Raw genomic sequence first — 20511 nt, 5'->3', positions numbered from 1 at the left:
GCGGAGCGGGGGGAGAAAACAGGCTGCGGTGGGGACCCAAACCCACCATCAGCTGGGGGGAGGTGCTAATGATCTCCTTGCTGGGTGGGGCCCAAGGGGGGGACCCTGGGAAGGGAGGGGTCGGGCACAGATGTGGCGTTGGGGTGGGGGGCTGCAGTTCTGAAGGGGCTGGTCTTTCCCACCCCAGGGGCCCTGCCCCTCCTGCCTGTCCCCCTGGGGGGAGGGGATGGCACTGGCAGGCTGGGCAGAAAATTCCCCCCCCCCCCCCGCCCTCCAAGCCTCTCAGTCTCCAGTGACTTGACCCTCATCCAGAACTGGGTGGATGTCAGGAGGGGGACCTGGGGAAACAGCCCCCAGATTCCTAACAGGTCTCGCCTCCTCCTCTGCTCAGATCCTACCCCCAGGGGCAGGAGAGAAGCCTGCCTTCCCCCTAGCATTGGGGTACGAATTGAGCATCCCAGCTCCCCCCACAGCTCACTACCCTTGTACAGAGGCCCCCCAGACCCCAAAGTGGGGAGAACCCCTCCTACTCCTCGTCTCTTCTCCCCAGATTATACTCTGCCACCATTTGCAACCCCACAAGTCTCTTGCATGAAGGGTTGTGGGGCAGCCCTAGATATTACGCTATATAGACTTCGGGGGGTTGCCCACTGGGTATTGCCCAAGGGATGGTCTCATGTCCTATCAACTGGCTGACATGCGCCTGTCTGTACATAATCTTGCCACTGCCCCCTGCTGGAGGCCATTGGAGCTGCTCGAGCGTGTGTCATAGACCCTGTATGGCTAAGGGCCTATGGAGAGTCCCCCTCCCAGCCAGCCTTCGGGAGCGGGAGGATCCGAGTCCCTCTGGAGTAATAGAGAGATGGGCCTGGCTGGGCCAGGGGTCTCCCCCATCACAGCTGCCTACTGCAGTGGGGGGCTTCCCCTGCCCCCATGGCTAGCTGGGGGTGTCACAGAGTCCCCGGGCGATGCTCTGGATCTGCTCCCCATGAAGCCAGGCAGGACTCTGCGGAGTCTCCTCTCTGGGAGCAGCCTGTCTGCAGGACACACAGCTCACCCGGCTTCCCCCTTCCTGGGTCTGACCTCGGAGCATTCAGCCTCCTCTGCCCCTCCGTGCGCTTCCCACAGCCAGTCCGCCCAGGCGGGGTCCTGGGGCAGCCAGAGGGTCCTGCCCCCCAACTCCGCAGTCAGACGGGACTCTCAGCCAGCCAGTAACACAGAAGGTTTATTAGACGACAGGAACATGGTCTAACACAGAGCTTGTAGGTGCAGAGAAGAGGACCCCTCAGCCGAGTCCATTTTGGGGGGCAGTGAGCCAAACCCCGTCTGCCCTTCACTCCTCGTCCCCAGCCAGCCCCAAACTGAAACTCCCTCCAGCCCCCTGCCCCCGCTTTGTCCCTGTCCTGGGCCAGGAGGTCACCGGATTCCTTTGTTCTCCAACCCTTTAGCTCTCACCTTGCAGGGGGGAAGGGCCCAGGCCATCAGTGGCCAGGAAACAGGGTGTCGGCCCTTCTCTGTGTCCAGACCCCTGCACACACCTGCCCTCTAGGGCTCTGCAACCATCATACACCCTTACCCCACCCCCTAGATACTTAAGAACTGCCTAGGGGAAACTGAGGCACCCCCACACCATTCAGAGGAAACATTAAGAACAGTCCCGCTTCGTCACAGGGGGTGGGGGCTGTATTGTGGGGGTGGGGCGGGGAGCCTGTGCCACAAGGGCGATGCCCAGACTCTGCCCCAGCATCTTCCTAGCGAGCAACGAAACAAGATGGTTGGGGCAGAGCCGGGCTGCGGCTGAGCCCCTGCGACACCCCCCCCACTGCCTTTCCCCTCCGCCATACACACAACACCCCCTGCCCCCCCACAGCCATTCCCCTCCCCCATACCCACAGCCCCCCACAGCCATTCCCCTCCCCCATACCCACAACACCCCCTGCCCCGCACAGCCCCCCACTGCCGTTCCCCCATCACACACAGAGCATCACTGCAAAACTCCACCGCACCCCACAACTGTTCCAGTGTACACCCCACATCCCCCGTCAGATCCTCCCAGACCCACACATACCCGCAGAAACACCCCCGATCGCTGCCCCACTCGCGCCCACCCACCAGCGAACCGCCAGGCCCAGCCACCCCCGTGGCTCTTCCCCGACAGAGAGACCTGGGCTGGCTCTTTCTGCCCCATGAGCGTGGCAGGGCGTGTGCGTATCACATGGGTGCTTTGCAGGCACGTGTCTGAGTGAGCACACGTGGATGTGCAGCAGGGGGATCTGCAGGTGTTTGCACGCACATGTGCAAGTATGTTTGCACCTGCACGGGGTGTTCTCCAATTCACCCGCCTCGATCCATCTTTCCCCTTCACCCCTCATCACCCCAGCCACCCCCCACTTCTGCGCACATGCACGCTGCCCCCTGCATGCAAGCCCCATGTGCTGGCCGCTCACCGCCCACAGGCCGCGGGAGGGGGCTGTACAGTGACCTGTTGGAACTGTCCAGGGGCCGGGGCACTTCGCTGCGATTAACCCGCCCGGGGCCGCTCACACCAGGGGCCCCTCGAACCCATGTCTCCGATCGCCAGGCTCTGTGTTTGATCCGCCATTAAAACACTCTGGTTTTGGACTCGCACTTTGGAGGGGTTTTCTCTGTTGCCACAATGCAGTCGTGCACGGGGCTCACTCACCCACCACTGATCTGCAGCCACCTCTGGGGTGAGGCACAGCGGCGGGTTAACAGCCACACTGCAATGCTGCCGGGAAGCGAAGGAGGATCCCGCCTCCAGCTGGAGCCCCGAAGGGAGGGATGATCACCTGAGCTGCGATGCTGGGTCCCAGCCCCGCCTGTGGGCACCAGCTCCCTTGCCGCGCACGGGGCCAGCCGGTTCTCTGGGCAGTAACAGAAGCCAGCGCCCAGGATGCAGCGGGTTGGAGGGTGCCAGAGCCCCAGGCTGAGGCCAAGGGGGTTCTGGGCCTGGGTGTGACCCCTCTCGTTAACCCCTTCCTTGCTGCAGGCCTGCCCTCCCTTCCCCCGCGGATGCATTTAACATGTGTCACCAAGTCCCTGCTCCAGGATCCTGGCTCCTTCCCTGGCCCGCGAATGCTCATGGCCCCTCCACCCCCACAGAGGTGGCTGCCGGCACTTTAACGCCTTCCTTGCCAGCCCCAGCCGGGGGCTTCTCCTGGCTTCTCTGTCTCCCCAGGGTCTGGGGCGCCTCACCTCCCCTTCTCTGACCACTAGGAGTCCTCGCCAAGGAGCGACACATCTGCGGAGAAGGGCACACACAGGGCACTGCTGTTGGGAAGCTTACCACACTGAGGTCCTGGGCACTGCTGTCAGGAAGCTTGCAACACTGGAGTCCTGAGTCCAGGACACTGCTGTGGGGAAGTTCACAGTGCTGGGCTCCCACCAGGGCACTGCTGTCAGGGTGATCACAGCTGTAGGAAATCTTTTCCCAACCTCATCTCCAATTCCAGCCCCTTTGCTTGGCCAATTAGTGTTAATTAACCACATTGGCCAGTGCACGTGTCTGTGGGTGTGAGTGTGACCCTGCATGTGGGGTAGGGGTGCCATACAGCTATGGTGCATCACAGCACAGGGCTCACCCACCCAGGGCGGAAATGCAGCCACTGCTGGGGTGGGGCAAGGCAGCTGAGCACCAGCTACATTGCACAGGGATGGGCGTGCATCTCACTGGGGTGTTTTTCACAAGATCCCCCCTCGATCCCACCCTGGCCAGATGAGGGGGCACCCATGGGGAGGGGACCGGGGGCTTTGATGGTGGTGAAAGAGGAGAGGCATAGATGGGGCACTCAGGCACGGCTCTCCCCAGACTCCCCCCCCAATACTGTCTGACGCACCCCAAATCCTGCACTGAGCACCCCTGGGCTTTGGCAGCTCTGAGCCCTGCCGTTTCTCCTGCTCACCCTGCAAACTGCCCCAAGAGAGACAAAGTAACCCCCACCCCCACTGCCACCCAGCCTGGGGGGTGCAGTGCCCCCCCTGTGCCGGTTATAGGGAGGCAGTGTCCTGCTAGGAGAGTTCGGGCCACACACCAGCAGCTGGGCCCCTTGTGCGACCCCCATGCACTGTATGCAACCCTGCGTCTGGGTGTGGGGTGGGGGGGAGTAGTGTGGCCACCCCCAGCCTGCCCTGAACGGGGAGCATGCCTGCCCGCACGCGTTTGTCTGCATGCACGTAGCATGACCTGGCCATCCGTGCTCCAGTCGCGTTACACACATGTCGTGTCTGTATCCCAGCCCCGCCCGTGCACCCCCCCTGCCAGCGGGCCCTGCCTAGTGGCCGTGACAGCCCCACGCACACGTGGTGCCCCAGCGGGACATGCCTGCCCCCCCCCGTGTCTGCAGCATGTCAGCAAAGACACCGCTGGCTGTGTGCTACCTGCAGCCCGTCGGGCCCCCCCGGGCAGTGACGCTCTCGGTGCACATGCGTGTGCAGGCAGACAGGCCGCGTGCACACACGGGCCCAGTACCGTGTCCCGTCCCCCCCCCGTCTGTGCCGGCTCGCCCTGTCCCCATGCTGATGGCTGCCCCGCGGTGCCCGCCTGTAATGAGCTCCCCGCCCGCTGCCCCGGGACGCCGGTAATCGGCAAATCAGGCTGGGAAGGCAGCGCTGAGACAGGCCCCGGGCCCCGCCATTCAACGGGAGTTCACTTTTCAGGTGTCCGTTTCCTCCCCCCAAACCAGCTCCCACCCCCCATCAACCACCCACTCCTGGGCGAGGGGAGGCAGAATGGATAAATGGGGGGGCACGTGCCCACCAGCCCATGTTACAGGGCTGGGACTGGAGGCGGTTTGGGCCAGGGCCACGCTCTGCTCTGCGTTCGGGTCCTGGTCCCGATCTGGGGTCCCTGGGTGCTGCCCCAGGAGCTCCCTGCAGTCCCCCAACCCCTCCCACCATGCGGCCCAGGGTCAGCACGCTCCCAGCCCGCTCCATTTCAGGGACACCCTGCAACCCTCATCTCTCCCCTGCCAGAGGCTGTGTCCCCCCTTCTCCTTTCTCTCACCCAGCCCAGGGTCTCCCTTTCTCCTCCCGTGCCGGGATGCTGGGTCTGACCCCCCATTTCTCCTTCCCTGTGCTGGCAGGGTGGCCCCTGGGCAAACCTGGGTTGGGACAGCAGGACCCCCCTCCGTGGGTTGTGGAGGAGCTGGGGGGTTGCACAGGAAAGTTTCTGAAAGCTCTCGGCCCTGCCTGCTTGGGCAGTCCCGGGGTTGCAGATGTGAGGGAGCCTGGCAGGGACCAGAGCGGGGGCAGGAGGATGCATGGGGGTGTTCAGGGCAGCCCCTAGGCACACACTGACCCCCCATTCCTGGTGAACAATGCTCTCAGAGCCCAGCCCCCTCCCTTCCCAGGCAGGCGCGGGGTTGTGGAGGTGAGGGAGCCCGGCAGGGACCAGAGCGGGGGCAGGAGGATGCATGGGGGTGTTCAGGGCAGCCCCTAGGGACACACTGACCCCCCATTCCTGGTGAACAATGGTCTCAGAGCCCAGCCCCCTCCCTTCCCAGGCAGGCGCGGGGTGGAGGAGGGGGCACCACGCCACACAAACTGAGACGGACTGTGGCTCTCCTGTGGACTCAGACAACTCACAGTGTGTCTCTGCCTCAGTTTCCCCTTTGGGCACAGGGAGGGTATTCCCGCACCTCCTGTGGCTGCTCTGATGAGCCGGGGTTCATTATTCCCCCAGGATGGGGTTGGGATCCTCCCGGTTTTACAGGTGGGGAAAGTGAGGCAGAGGGGGGCAGGGAGGAGAAGAGATGAGAATGGAACCCAGGAGTCCTAGGCCCAGCTCTCCCAGTGCCATGCTCATGCTCTCTGCCTCGCCCAGCCCAGACAGCTGGCTGCCAGGCCCACCCTTTGCCTGAGACACCCCCAGGGAGCTCTGCCAGCACAGACCCCCCCAGGTTGCTGCCCCTCATCCCCGGCAGTAACTTACCCCGCTAAACGCCCAGCCAGGGGCTGCTACAGCAGCTTCCCCTCGACAGGCGAGATCTGCCAAAACCCAGGCCCTGCTAAGTGCAGCCAGCTCTGGGCAGAGGCAGGAGCCTGCCCTTACCAGGCACTTTCCCTGGACCCAGCAGGGGGATCAGATGCCCTCCCACTTCCCTCACCCCTGCTCTTAGCTCTGGGAGGCTGTTGAACAGCAGCTGTGCTCCACCCCAGAAGCAGCTGCTGCAGCCCCGTTGCTCCAGGGGCCGGGCTGTTATGGAAGGGACACAGCTCCGAAGGCACGGGAAGTGTAACCACCTGTGACAAAGCGGGACTGTTCTTAATGTTTCCTCTGAATAGTGTGGGGGCGCCTCAGTTTCCCCTAGGCAGTACTTAAGTATCTAGGGGGTGGGGTAAGGGTGTATGATCCTTGCAGAGCCCTAGAGGGCAGGTGTGTGCAGGGGTCTGGACACAGACAATGGCCAACACCCTGTTTCCTGGTGACTGATGGCCTGGGCCCTTCCCCCCTGCAAGGTGAGAGCTAAAGGGTTGGAGAAAAAAGGAATCAGGTGACCTCCTGGCCCGGGACAGGGACAAAGCCCAAAGGAGGGGGGGCTGGAGACAGTTTCAGTTTGGGGCTGGCTGGGTCATGGAGTGAAGTGGAGACGGGGTTGTCTGGCTCACTGCCCCCCATAATGGACCCAGCTGAGGGGTCCTGTTCTCTGCACCTACAAGCTCTGCTTTAGACCATGTTCCTGTCATCTAATAAACCTCTGTTTTACTGGCTGGCTGAGAGTCACGTCTGACTGCGGAGTTGGGGGGCAGGACCCTCTGGCTGCCCCAAGACCCCGCCTGGGCGGACTCGCTGTAGGAAGCGCACGGAGGGGCAGAGGAGGCTGAATGCTCCGGGGTCAGACCCAGGAAGGTGGAAGCTGTGTGAGCTGCGTGTCCCGAAGACAGGCTGCTCACAGAAAGGAGACTCCCCCAGAGTCCTGCCTGGGTTTGTAGGGAAGCAGTGCCAGAGCATCGCGCGGGGACTCCGTGACAGCTGGTGGCAGCGGTGGGATGTACTGCACCACACAGATAGTGCTTCCTGCAGTAAGTGACAGGGGAGCAGTAAAACGAAGGGGGATTGATAAGGACCAGGCGTGCTGAAGGCTCAGAGAGGAGCCGTTTTGGGGGGTGGTTAACCCCTGGGAGCATGTGACCAGCAAGAAGGACTGTGCAGTAACGGGGTCCCCCTGGGGACTGCGGTGAGCAGTCTCAGGGCAGAGGAGCCTGCGGCTTGGCCCTGGGAGAGAGAAGGGTGCCTCAGTTTCCCCTATGCAGTTCTTAAGTATCTAGGTGGTGGGATAAGGGTGCAGGGTTGTTGCACAGCTTGTAGGGCCTAGAGCAGAACAGGAGACCCTACAACAGCAGCCAAGTGTAAACGATACTTTATTAGGGTGCCATAGTAACAGACAGCTCCTCATTCAAAACGAGTTTGCTGCTTCCCAGCCCCCCGGGCTTTGGGCTGGTAATAAATAGAGAGAGGGGCCGAGGGGGGCTAGGCCCAGGGAGGTCCTAGAGACTCTGCAGGGGTCACTGACGTGCCTGCAGATCACACGGGAAGGCGCAGAGGCCCAGAGGCTGCGATCCAGGCCAGCGGCAGCTGGCGGGTCTGGGAGCTCCGGCGGGCAGGTGATGTGACAGGCCCGGCCTGAGCAGCAGCTGGGCAGACGCCAGTAGGGGGCACCAGAGGCTGCCTTGCTCGCCCCCCAGCGCTCAAGGTGGCGTCTCCAGCAAGGGGTCCGGGGGGGCTGGCTAGAGAAGCCACCCTCAGGTCAGGAGTCCTGGACAGGCCAGGGTGACGTGGGGCCCGCCCGGTGCCACCGATGTGCCCCTGGAACGAAGAAAGGGAGGTGCCCACCCGGCCCATCCATTGGCATGGGACACAGGTGGGGGGCATGCCAGACCCCACCTGTGCTGAGGGGGGAGCCCCTGCCATGACTGCCAGTGGGGAGCAGATCTGTGGCAGGACCTGGGCAGGCACCGGCTCAAGTGGGTCTGGTTCCCCGTCGTCATCTCAAGGGCTGGAGCGGCAGGGCTGCCTGTAGGGAACTCCTGGCTTCCCCTGCGGGGCCACCAGGTGCCGGCTGCACGATGGGGATAAAGTGCTGGAGGGGAGAGACTGAGGCTGGGATCTCATCTCATGACATACGCTGCCCCCCCCACCCCTCCCAGTGCCCACAGCTGGGACCCAGGAGTTCTGGGCTCTATGCCCAGCGTGGGGAGGAGAGGGCACTGGAAAGCAGGAGTCCTGGCTCCCAGCATCCACCTCACTAAACCACTAGCTCCTTCTTCCAGGGCCAGGCAGAGAACCCAGGAGTCCTGGCCCCCCCCCCCCCCCCCCACAAACCCACTAGAGTCTGGGAGAGAACCCAGGAGTCCTGACTCAGTTCTTCTTTCCCCAGGGACCAGTTGGTTTGGCACCAGGGCTCAGCCCCCACCCCTCAAATGCCGGAAATCCCAGGGAACAGACACTGAGGGGAAGGGCCAGCGACTCACTGTGGTTTCCTGCGCCTCCAGCAGCGTGGCCACAGGGTCCGTGCAGCAGCGGGGGGCCGGGGCCTGGCTGCCGGGGGGTCGGCCCATGTAGAAGGCACACTCGTCGTCCAGGCAGGCCTCTTGGAAGCGCTGGGGGGCGCTGAGCAGGTCCCTGAACCGCTGCTTCACCAGGGCCACGCGGGAGGGGGATGTTGCAGGGGCAGCCCTGGCCCCTGCAGGTGAGAGGGAACGTGAGCCACCTGGGGGGCCTGGAGCCCGCAGTCCGTCCATCCGTCCTGTTCCCCCCGGGTCCGGCCAGCCACAGGGGCTGCAGAAATGGAGACCTGAACACCCCGGGGCTGGATTGGAGCCAGCGCCCCCTATTGGCCATTTCCCATCAGCTCAGTGGCCAGGTAGCTGGCAGACGGGGACGGGGACAGGGGGGTCCAAAGAAGCCCTGTAGCCCCCGGGGGCACTTGGCGACGGGGTGAAGGAGCCATGTCCTACCTGCAGCACCCCCGCTGGCGGTGGGGGACCTCAGGGAGTGGATGAGAGGGTGGGAGCAGACGGGCCGCTGGGAGGAGAAGGTGAGCGTGGTGCCCGCCGCAGGGAAGGCTGCAGAGCTGGCCGGGGGCATCGTCCTGCTGGCAGGGCCCTGCCCAGGGTCCTGGCACGAAGAGGGGGAGGGGAGTTGCTTCAGCCTGCTGCCGGCTGCTGGCAGGGGAGGGGGCGTGCGGGGGGGCCTGGGCGACGGGGTGCAGGCAGCCAGCAGGCTCTGGAGCTCATCCAGGCTGGAGGAGCCACCCGCCCCCTCCACCTCCTTCCGCAGGAGCCGGGCCAGGAACTCGATGCACTGCCGGGAGGAGAGAGAGTCAGAACAGGACCCCCCAGCCCACCCCCCCAGTATCCGAGGGAGGCCACCCCATCCTCACCACCACGCTGGCCTCTCAGGCCATGCTGCCCCCGGGAGACTGGGGGCTCCCGCCCGTGCCTGCAGGACCGAGCCAGGCCCCCCTCCTACCTGCATCTTGCTGCCCCCCTCGCCGGGCCGGGCGAGCGCTTTCCTCACTGACGCTTCCGTGGCCGCCTGGCTCTCCCCGTCCCCGAAGAGCCGCACCACGATCTTCTCCTGGGGGGAGGCACCATCAGGGGCGTGGGACCAGACCCAGCACAGAACCCCCTCCCCGCTTGCAGGGCCCCCGCCTGAGCTCAGCCCAGGCCCTTCCCGGGGGTTGGGGGGGGCACGGAATGATCTTCCCCACAGAAGCTGCAGAATGGTCCAATTCCAACCCCCACTCAGCACCCCCCCCATGCTCTTTGCCATGGGGGGGGGCCCAAATTCAGCTAGGATAGAGGATCCTGGAGGGGGGAAGTCACACAGCCCCCAATACACCGGTCAGACCCCACGGCAGCCCCCTTCCAGGGCTGGTGTCCCAGAGTGGGATGGGCTCAGCTGGCATTTGGCCAAAGGAAGGGAATCCCCCGGCTGGGTCTCCTCACGTCCCCGCAGCCCCAGGGCACTCACCAATGGCAAGGCTGACTCATCGGGGTCAGGGCTTCTGGGCTCCGGGGAGAGGCCGCCAGCCCACCTGGCTGGGGTCTAGAAATGGGAACACAGGGTCAGCGAAGGCTTACAGGCAATGGGATGTGGCCACCGCCACCACCCCTGCAGACAGGAACCCGGCTTGTTCTGGGGCTCGGACAACCGGGCTTGGCTCAGTTCTGGGGAGGCAAGGGCTGGCAGAGCCCTGAGCCTGCCTGTCAGCAAGGGGGCACCCCACCCCTCAGACCCTGAGCAGGGCCACTGCTCCCCAACAGCCCAGGAGCCGGACCCCTCCCCCATCCAGGCACAGCACCCTGGGACCAAGTTGATCTGTCCCTGCCCCCCAAAGCCCCATCCCCACCCACCTGCAGCACTCCCTGTGCCGGGCGCTTGTCCAGGGCCCCCCCGGTGCGGGGTGTGCGGGGGAAGACGGCCAGGCGGCGGGTGGAGAAGCAGGTACGGTGCTGCGAGGGGAGAAGGTTTCATGTGGACAGCGCCCAGCGCATGGGGCTGGGTCTGACTGGGGCTGCCCCAGGGAACAGACCCTGCACGGACTGGCCAGGGTCTCCTTCGGCTCCCCTGGCTGGAGAGCCAGGCGCTGCAGTGAGTCCATCCTAGGACACGTGGACACGGCCCCAGGCCGGGCTGAACAGGGCCCAGCCTGGCAGCCCCCTGCCTCACGGACGGGGGAGGGACCAGTGAGTGCAGCACAGCCAAGGAGAGAACCCAGGAGTCCTGGCTCCCAGCCCCGCCCAACCCACTAGATTCCCCTCCCCGAGCGGGGGACAGAACCCAGGAGTCCTGGCTCCCAGGCCCCCGGCTGTAACTCCTAGGCAGACCCCAGGGGACGCCTGGGTCCCATCTATGGGTCATGTTTGGTGAGGGAGGGGACCTGCTGAGCAGAGGGCATGTCCGGGTGACAGGAGCTGCTCAGACCAACCCCCTCCCTGAGGGGATTCCCACCCCCTGCCCCGCCCAAGGGTACAAACCAGGGACTGGGGCTGTGTGACGGGCACCCTCCTGGCGGAGCCAAAGGGCGAAGAGCGGCTGATCTCCCGGGTCCTGGGCGTGCCAGCCAGCTGGGCTGCTTGGAGGCCATCCGGGGCCTCAGCACCTGGAGAGAAGGGGAGGCCGAAGGCAGTGAACCCTGGCACCAATTCTCCCCCACCCCCGGGACTTGTGGCTCGTGCATAGGAAGGAGCCCCCAGAGCCCAAGCACAAACAGACCCTCCCCCATCTGCTCCCACCCCCCACGCTGGATCCCAGGAACAGGGGAGGGGTCTGTACCTTTAAGTCCCTGTGTGGAGTAGCAGGAGGCACGGCCGAAGTCGCCCTTTGGGGGGACGCTGATCTGAGGTCTCAGCAGCGAGGTCCTGCTGCCCTGAGGGGGAGAGAAAAGGCCACCTCAGCCCCCTCTGCTCTGAAGATGGCAAGGGCAGGGTGCTGAGCCCCTGTGGGCCAGAGGCCAGAGCCAGGCACACCTCAAACCCCTGTGTTGGGCTGCTGCTACCCTGCCCACCTCTCAGCAGCTGGGGCTGCACCTAACCCCATCACCGCAGGCGCTGGCTGGGCCAAGCTACGGCTGGAGGGGCCAGCCCAGCTGCTGCAATCCCCTCCTCCTGCCCCACTGGTGCCAGCCCCCCAGGTGTGGATCCCACAAAGCGCTGGGCAGAGGAAGTGCCCCCAGCACCGGCTGCCCCAGATAGGAGACATGATCCCAACAAGGACCAAGCCACAAGGCCAGGCTTCGAGACCCCTGAACAGCTCACCGTGGGGCTCCCCTGAGTGGAGGGCGGGACGCCCCGCAGCCCCTTCACTGGCACCCTCCGAGCCAGACTGAGCTTCCCCGTGGGCCCCAGGGCAGCGTGGCTCAGTCCCACGTTGGAGAGGACGCTGGCCAGGGCATCTAGGTCCGGCACGAACTCCTCTGCAGGGACGGGGGAGAGGAGACTGTCAGCAACTGGCTCGGTAGGAGTCCGGTTTGGTTTACATTTCTGATGGCTAATGTCAATGTTTTTAAGCGTTTTTCCCTATTTCCAGCGATTTAAATGGTCTGACCCTGCAGCTCTGAAAATAGCAGAGCGGAGACAGTACACGTTGAGATTCAAAACGTCTATAACGCTTAACACACAAACTATGGACATCACACGCCCAGCCCTGCCAAGGAAGGGCCGGACGGCGGCTCTGGCTGGCCGTGCTTCCAATGGGTGGCGTGTTCGTGGATTCCAGTGAAATACACGTCCTGACACTGACTGATATCAATCTAACCCCTCCAAGCCTGGTCATCAGCCATGGGGGGCAGGGACCGGGGGGGCACGACAAGGGCATCACGGTGGCCTGTGGAAGTGCCCGACATTGCATCACTCATGAGACGAGATGGAATTTGGGCTGGGCTGGGCAGGGGAGTCAGGACTCCTAGGTTCTATCCCAGCTCTGGGAGGTGAGTGGGGTCTGGTGGGTTAGAGCAGGGGGTGCTGGGAGTCAGGACTCCTGGGATCTATTCCAGGCTTACGGGACATGGGCTCTTACCTGTCTCTGATGCTCCCACGGGATCCGTCCTTGAGGGTGAGCTGCTGCTGAAGCAGAGAAAACAGGGGCTGCTCATTCCCCACCCTTGCCGACTAGGGCAGGTGCAGGGCACTGTTTGCCACCCGAGTCCCAGGCTCCCCTGCCCCTTGGGTCTGAACCCCCGGCTCAGGATCCCAGCAGGGGGCAGAGGTCTGTGTGTAGAGAGTTGGCCGGGTGTCAGCACAGGGCCCCCCTGTATAATCCATCATAACCTGGCTCCAGACGAGGCGACGGGGCCAGTGTTGGCTGCAGATACTCCTTGGGAATGCCAGGTACATGCTGTGCACCCCCAGCTGATCACGGAGCCACGAGAGCTGCGATGGGCGGTTAATGGTATGTTCCTCCCCCGTACCCGTTAATGGCGCGCTCCCCTGTCACCTGTGGGCTGCACTCTGCCCCCCAGTGCCAGCCTTGCCCCTTTTGCCATCGCTCAAGGACCCCGGCCTGCCATTGCTGGACTGGTCCCTGGTTCCACCGGCTTCCTGGCTCTTGGCTGGTTCACTCTGCATCGCCATGGCAATGGGATGCGGGTGCCCCCGACACGCCTCCTTCGCCCCTGCGCCCAGTCTCTGCAGAGCGGGGTGCCCCTGGCGCCGAGAGAAACCTGGTTCAAGGGGGGCTGGGCAGGCACATGGTACCCACAGCGCCCTGCCCCCAACTGAAGGAACTGGAGCATCCGAGCCACCCTGGAGACGGGCACCCCATCACCCACGGAACGCATCCAGCCCCATGGTGACCCACCCTGAGGGGCCACGGGAGCGGCAGGCACCAGTCGCTGGCGGGGAGGCAGCTGGCCCAGGCCAGGTGTGAACTAGAGCGGGTTCTGGAGCAGAGGAACCCAGTGCCGTGGGCTGCGCAGGGAACGAGGCTAATATGAGGAGTCCCCTGCACCCTTCCACCCCCCCCCCCCCCGAGTCCCCTCCCAGCTGTCAGCCCCAGGGTGTCTCCTTAAGCACTGGAGGCAGACAGCCCCCTCCAGCATCGGCCCCTCTGCAGCGGGGCATTGCCAGCTGGAGCTGGGACTTAGTGCAGCCCCTCCAAACCCTGTGGGTGCCCCACTGCCCTCTGATGGGTGCCCAGCCAGGCAGAGAGGAAGGTTGGAGCCAGCCAGCACTCACCGCGGGCTGGGCACGGGACCCCAGGTCCCTCAGTGTCACTGACAGGGCCTGGATCTGCTGAGATTTAAGGAGCAGGCCACGGTGCTGAGCAGGATCCTGTGTGGCTCGACGAGCTGCATCTGGGGGCCGGAGCAGAGAGGGCAGGAGTCAGGCGGCGAGCCGAGAGTGGGCCCGGGGAGCAATCAACGCTATATTAATGACGCCAAAGCGCCCAGGATCAGCAGATGCTGCCAGGCTCCCTTCCCTTCTCCCCCACGCAGGCAGCTTCCTGCAGCAAGAGGTCACCTTCTGGGGAAGCTACTCCTGCATTGCACCATCCACCCTACCCAGGGCCACCCGGGCCCCCAGCTGCAGGAGCCAGGGGGCTGTACCTTTAGCTGCCAGCCGGGAGAAGCAGGAGGTGCGGGCTGGATCCGGGCACAAGGCAGGGGTCCCCGAGGCCACGTACAGGGAACCACACCCAGTCTGGGGGAAAGAGAGAAGCAGCCAGGGAGGCCAGTTAGGAAAGTGGGTCCCAGACCCACCCCTTACTAAAGCCCTAGTGCGAGGGGGCTGCAAGCTCGCTGTGTTCAGGAGAAAAGCAGAGAAGTCAGAACTTCCTCGAGACATCAAAGCAATTTACAGACAAAGGAGCTCAGACCTCAGCCCACCGTAGAAAGGAGGCCATCATCTCCCTCTTACACATGGGGAAACTGAGACAACGTAGCCAGTTAGGAATAGAACCCAGGACTCCCACCTCCACGACCCCACTCTGCGCCCAGAACCGGGGGTAGTACCCAGGAGTCCTAGTGTCCAGGCCCTTCCTCGCCCTAGCCCACTGGACCCTGCTCTCCTCCCAGAGCTGGGGTAGAACCCAGGAGTCCTGGCACCAAGCCCCCCACTCCACCACCCCCGCTTACAAGGAGGACAATTTGTTAATAGTTTTCATCATAACACTGTCCCTTTAAAAGAAGAGTCCCCTCCCTCCATGGCCCATCAGCACGAGCTGATGAGGTACCTCAGGACCTGTGCTGACCCTACTGTGTGCCGGCCCCGGGGCTCAGAGCGAGCCAGGTGGATCCACAACAGGGCGGGCCAGCCAGCCACAGCGTAAGCAGGGAGCTGGTTCCACAGCTGGGCCCGGGATGACAGGACTTACCCGTGCAGACCCGCTGGCGTGGACCGAGTTGCCCCTGCTCCCCCTCAGAAGGACCCGCCGGGCCAGGCTGGGTTTCCTGGCCACACCCAGCGTGCTGTTTGCCAGCCCCACATTGGAGAGGATGCTGGCCAAAGCCGCCGGGTCAGCCACGAACTCCACTGGGTCAACTTCTGCAAGAGATACCACGGTGGTCAAGGGGCCGAAACGGAACCACTAAGCCACAGGTAGCTTGGCCCCCCACATCCTGTGATCTTAGCCCGTCCTTCATCCTGAAGGACCCCAAAATGCTTTACAAGATCACCTCGCTCTGAAATGCGGCCACCTCTGGGGCAGAGTGGTGCCGCCAGGTCACAGTGCAGAGCAACACTGCAGGACTAGACAGCAAAGAATCCCAAAGGCAGCCGACATTGCCAGGGCAACGAATGCACTTACCGGAGCTGGGCTAGGACACGTGGCCCAACGCCCAATGAAACGCCAGGGTTCTGGACCTGGGCACTTGGGAAATGTGCCGTGGCACCTGGCAGAGGTAGCCAGACCCTGGGCCTCACCACTCGTCAGAAAGATGGTACTCCAACTCCACCGCGCCCCAGGGGACTGTGCTCAGCAGCCCCCTACCCTGTTCCTGCAGCCGAGCACCCCAGGCCCACACTGGGGGACCAGGGCCAGCACTGACTCAGTGGGAAGAGCCCCAAGTACAAGTTGCCAGGAGAGTTTCCTGCAGCAACCAGTTGTCTCTCTAGGTCTCCCATCCACACGGTGTCCAGGCTCAGTCCTGCTTAGCTTGTGAGATGTGAGAGCATCACAGCAGGAGACAGATGTCAGGAAAGGAGCCTGGGGCCCCCTGCTGGCAGAGGCTGGGACTGCACAAGCACTGGTTTTCAGCACGAGAGCCGGTACCTTTGCCCCTGGGGAGGCTGGTGCCTGGTGTGGTCTTCTGGGCTGCTGCCCCCAGGTGTATCTCCTCCAGGGGGCCTCTGGGCTGGCTTCTGCTCAGCGGCTCCGGGGATCCCGCCGGCGGCTCCGTGGCTGCAGCCATATCAACGTGGAACTTGTCCCCTTTGCAGGTCAGGTTAAAGGGACAGGTCTGCGGACAGGGCTTCTTACCAGTAGTCTTCCCCTGGCAGGACAGAAAGACAGTCACCTGGGAGATGAAGACATGCAGAGTGCGAACGCTGCACACCCCACGAGCACGGCAGCACAGACAGTGAGACCCAGCTGAGGCGAGTGCCATCCACACCTGATCCCCCGGGGACACCCCCACACGGCTTTGTGCACCCAAGCAGCATCTCCCATGTCTATGCTGCTATTGAGTGTCGCACCCTGCTGACTCCCCGCTGCCAGAGCCCTTCCCCAGGGCCGGAGCCTTTCGCTGCCAGGCGTACCTACACCGCAGCGACAAGCATGGACGCGGCATGGGGCACCGTGTGTCGTGCCTGTCCTCTACCAACTGCCATAAGCGTAAGGAGCAAGAGACGCATCCCCATTAGAGAGGGAAACTGAGGCACTAGGCGGGGAAGCATCTTGCCTGACATCACACATCAGTCACAGAGGTGGGAATGGAACCCAGGAGGCCTGACTCCCAGCCAATGTCTAACCACTACACCACACTCCCTGCCCCAAAGACAGCTACGGAACCCCCGGCCTTGTCTCCCCTGCTCTTATCCACTACTTTCTCCACACACCCCTTTTCTCGTTTTAATAAAGATTTTGGTCCCATACTAGTGTCAAACCATGGGCACGCCCCCACAGCCTATGATCACCTTGTTGCTCCAGGGCTATAATCACCCGAAGCTGCAGCACAAGAAATGTGGGCTATTTTGTGCCTTGGAGCACAGCATCCCAGTGGAAGCGGGGCTCGGAGCACCCTGCCAGCTGACCCCAGCTCTTCTCAGTGATGCTCCCAGTGGATCACAGCCGTGGCCATATGACCCGGAGAGGGGGCATCAGCTAGAACATTGGACCAGCCAGGATCAGATGCACCAGAGTCAGATTATCTGCTAACAATGTGCTGGGCAGTTAAGGCACTTCACGCCGCGCTCCCGGGGGCTTGGGGCACCAGAGTTTGCCCTGCCCCTGTTAAAGGGGGCTGTGGATCAGCAGGAGCACACAGGCACCAGCACCTTGTTTCGGAAGCGAGCACATTCCAAGCGAGCCGAGCGTACCAGCTCCCACGCCCAAGAGGGGTAAATAGGGGTCTAGACTCCACAGTGGCACAGGCCCCTGCTGTGTGTCTCGGCCGTGCCCCAGCTCTCTCCTCCTCTCTCCAGCTCTTTCCATGCAGCTCTCTCCCGAGCACAGGGACCAGCCAACAAATGGTGCTTCGAGGCCGGCCCCTCACCCTCCATTCACCTTCTGGAACTGGCTCTCCCAGGCCTGGTGCAACTGCTGGAAGTCCGGGGGCAGGCGGCTTTTGGACAGGACAGGGATCTTGCTGCGGCTCCGCGTGTCTGACCCGTCCCAGGCAGAGGGCTCGTTCTCCTTTCCCAGCTGCGGTTCGCTCCTGTTCAGGGAGCAGCTCTCTTTCCATTTGCCCCGAGGTGGGTGGGCAAAGGAAGCCCATTCCGGACTCTTCCCGACCTGGGCCATTTTTGACAGCTGCACCAAGCAAAGTCACCGCAGCGCCTTTCCTGGCATTTGCACCTGGAGGAAGAGAAAAAAAGAACAGGAAGACTTGTGGCACCTTAGAGACTAACAAATTTATTTGAGCATAAGCTTTCGTGAGCTACAGCTCACTTCATCGGAAGAGAAGCTCCCAGGAGCTGAAGAGGGTGTAACATGCAGAGCGTGTAACCACCTCCCCACCACACCAGAGGAGACCCACTGCTGGGCTCTTCAAGTCCAGCCCCCTGGCTGGACCTGAGCTGGCAGCACTAGCCCATGGGGAATTCTCTCCCGAGCCGGCTGGGGACTGGCTACAGGCCCAGAGCAATGACCCCATGTGGCTGGATCCTGGCCACTGCAGAGTCTGCCCCAGTTCACTCGCCCATTTCATGCTGCAGCGCACGGAGCCCATCCCCGCTGGGCCAGCCAGGGAGCTACACGGCTAGTGAAGGGTCAACACTAGCCACAGGCTCTCTGCCCCGCGCATAATGCCACCAGCCCTGGCCCCAGGGGAGGCTCACCCACACCCCAAGGGCCGAGGCCAACAAGTCCCTGCCGTTCGCACCCACTTGCAACCTCTGCCCGACAGTCTCCTCCGTGCTGCCCACCACATTGTCCCCTGCCCCAGCTCTGCACAATCCACTACTGCCCCCCACCCATACCCCCCCTTGCTGGTCCCCAGGGGGCCCCCCCCTTGCTGGTCCCCAGGGGGCCCCCTACTGGGCAACAGCCCAGAGAATCCCCCACCCCACTGCTCTCAGGGAACCCCACCTCCCCCCACAGGGAAACCCCTCCAGAGACGCATCCAACCACGACAGCCCCCAGAAACCCCCCTCCCAACTACCCTCCGAGGCCCCCGCCCCCACCCCAGGGCCCCCCCCATGGACACCTCATCCCCAAACGCCCCCCATGCCAGGAACCCCCAGGGGGTCCCCCCGCTACTGCCCCCGCCTCGGGAGCCTCAGGCCAGGGACCCCCCCTTGCCCCCCAACCCAGGCCCCCCGAGGCAGGGAGCCCCCCCATAAGCCCAGGGCCCCGCCCCCGCGGACTCCCCCACCCCACCTGCTCCCGGTTGATTCGGTTGCGTCCGCCCCGCTCCGCTCAGCGGCTCGGGGCCAGGCGGCAGCTCCCCGCCGGTTTGTAAAATACCAAGGGCGCTGATTGGCCACCTGCCTCCGCCTGAGGGGCGGGGTCGATCGTAGAGCGAGCCAATCGGGAGCAAGGGAGGCGGGGCCTGGGCGACGCAAGGCGTAGGGCGGAGCTGCGGTGACTGATTGGTCGGCGCTATCCGCCCCTCCCACCGCCCACCTCCCGTTCCGGCCTATCAGGCGCGCGGGGGGCGGGACAAGGTCGCCCAGCGGAAGTCGACGATCTCGCGAGATCAGAGCTGAAGGGAGCTGGGGTGTATAGACCATAGAGAAGAGCTAGACCATAGAGAAGGGCATGGGTAGAGCGGCGGGCGGATGCGCCGGGTGGGTGGGAGAAGAGCTGAGGCCCCCCCCCCCGTCTTGGGGCCCGGGTCCAGGTCATGCCAAGGGGCCACAGGGGGTCACGGGGTCCCCGGGCGATGCTCTGGATCTGCTCCCCATGAAGCCAGGCAGGACTCTGGGGAGTCTCCTCTCTGGGAGCAGCCTGTCTGCAGGACACACAGCTCACCCGGCTCCACCTTCCTGGCTCTGACCTCGGAGCATTCAGCCTCCTCTGCCCCTCCCTGCGCTTCCCACAGCCAGTCCGCCCAGGCAGGGTCCTGGGGGGGCCAGAGGGTCCTGCCCCCCAACTCCGCAGTCAGACGGGACTCTCAGCCAGCCAGTAAAACAGAAGATTTATTAGACGACAGGAACATGGTCTAACACAGAGCTTGTAGGTGCAGAGAACAGGACCCCTCAGCCGGGTCCATTTTGGGGGGCAGTGAGCCAGACAACCACATCTGCACTTCACTCCTCGTCCCCAGCCAGCCCCAAACTGAAACTCCCTCCAGCCCCTCCTCCTCTGGGCTTTGTCCCTTTCCCGGGCCAGGAGGTCACCGGATTCCTTTGTTCTCCAACCCTTCAGCTCTCACCTTGCAGGGGGGAAGGGCCCAGGCCACCAGTTGCGAGGAAACAGGGAGTCGACCCTTCTCTGTGTCCAGACCCCTGCACCCACCTGCCCTATAGGACTCCGCAACGATCATACACCCTTATCCCACCCCCTAGATACTCAAGAACTGCATAGGGGAAACCGAGGCACCCCCACACTATTCAGGGGAAACATTAAGAACAGTCCCAGTTCGTCACACAGGGGTCACGGCCCGGCTCCAGGTCACACCAAGGGGTCACAGCCCAGCTCCAGGTCACGCCAAGGGGCCACAGGGGTCAGGGCCCGGCTCCTGATCACATTGCAGCATCATGCCAGTGGGCCAGGCCCTGGCACTGGGCCATGCCAGACACTCCCTATGGTTCTCAGTCACTGGCTGGTGCCCATTCTGCTGTGAGGTCGCCCCTCGGCTAGCTCCACCAGGTCAGACGGCAGCGTCGTGCCATAGTGCCAGGTCATACCATGGTGCGAGGTCTTGGCAACCAGGCACAGCTTGACACAGCGCCAAGGACACCCCTGTGGCACTGCTGTTCCCACAGATCATCCCTGTGCGCCTGGATCTCACTGTGCAGCATGGTCACAGCTTACTCCGCGGTCCGCCTGGATTCCTACATGACATCCTCTCCCTGGAAGCGGGGAGCTGGCCAGGGCCGAGAGCTGCAGTGGAAGGGGTGAACAGGCACTAGTGCCTGTGGGGCCCTACCCTGAATCCAGCCTCTCGCCACCCCCCCAGCAGACACAGCATGGGCGAGTTCCCCCTCACCCATCGCCACCACCACGCCTCATACTGCCCTAAAGGGACAGGCAGGGAGCTTGGCCCCCCCAGAGTGGCTGCCAACACAGGAGGTCTGCTAAGTCCAAGTGGGGTGAGGTTATTTTGGGATGGCACCACTTGCCCACTAGGCCAAAGAGCTGACAACTCACCTCAGACAGGGGCCCTTTGGTGGGCACTGCCTGAAGGGGTCAAACCTGAGGCCTCTCCCCCCTGCCCCTGCCCCTGC

At 63.7% G+C, this 20511-nt stretch overlaps 1 protein-coding gene across 1 annotated transcript; it reads right to left on the bottom strand.

The window, feature by feature from the left end:
• Positions 1–7391: 7391 nt before the first annotated feature.
• On the bottom strand, positions 7392–18618 carry TROAP (trophinin associated protein). Its single transcript, XM_074935792.1, has 17 exons — positions 18500–18618; positions 17186–17476; positions 15734–15953; positions 14837–15006; positions 14070–14163; positions 13699–13817; positions 12959–13167; positions 12542–12588; positions 11782–11939; positions 11300–11393; positions 11002–11126; positions 10378–10476; positions 9995–10069; positions 9491–9598; positions 8983–9136; positions 8491–8708; positions 7392–8099 (listed from the first exon to the last, which is right to left on the bottom strand). Exons 2-17 carry the CDS (start codon positions 17420–17422, stop codon positions 8004–8006), a joined length of 2223 nt encoding a protein of 740 aa, XP_074791893.1. The 5' UTR covers positions 17423–17476; positions 18500–18618; the 3' UTR covers positions 7392–8003.
• Between the last annotated feature and the right edge of the window lie 1893 nt (positions 18619–20511).

This window comes from Natator depressus, chromosome 20 (genome assembly GCF_965152275.1).
Source record: "Natator depressus isolate rNatDep1 chromosome 20, rNatDep2.hap1, whole genome shotgun sequence".
Classification (NCBI taxonomy): domain Eukaryota; kingdom Metazoa; phylum Chordata; order Testudines; family Cheloniidae; genus Natator; species Natator depressus.
This window is presented reverse-complemented; position numbering and strand designations above follow the sequence as displayed.

Excerpts from the sequence above, each read along its gene's own strand:
- TROAP (XM_074935792.1), bottom strand. The coding sequence starts at position 17,422 with ATGGCCCAGGTCGGGAAGAGTCCGGAATGGGCTTCCTTTGCCCACCCA. Across the intron at positions 13,168-13,698 it reads GGTCCCGTGCCCAGCCCGCG|GGGCACCCCGCTCTGCAGAG; the intron begins GTGAGTGCTGGC and ends TCTCGGCGCCAG. Across the intron at positions 9,137-9,490 it reads AGGGGGGCAGCAAGATGCAG|GACCCTGGGCAGGGCCCTGC; the intron begins GTAGGAGGGGGG and ends TCTTCGTGCCAG.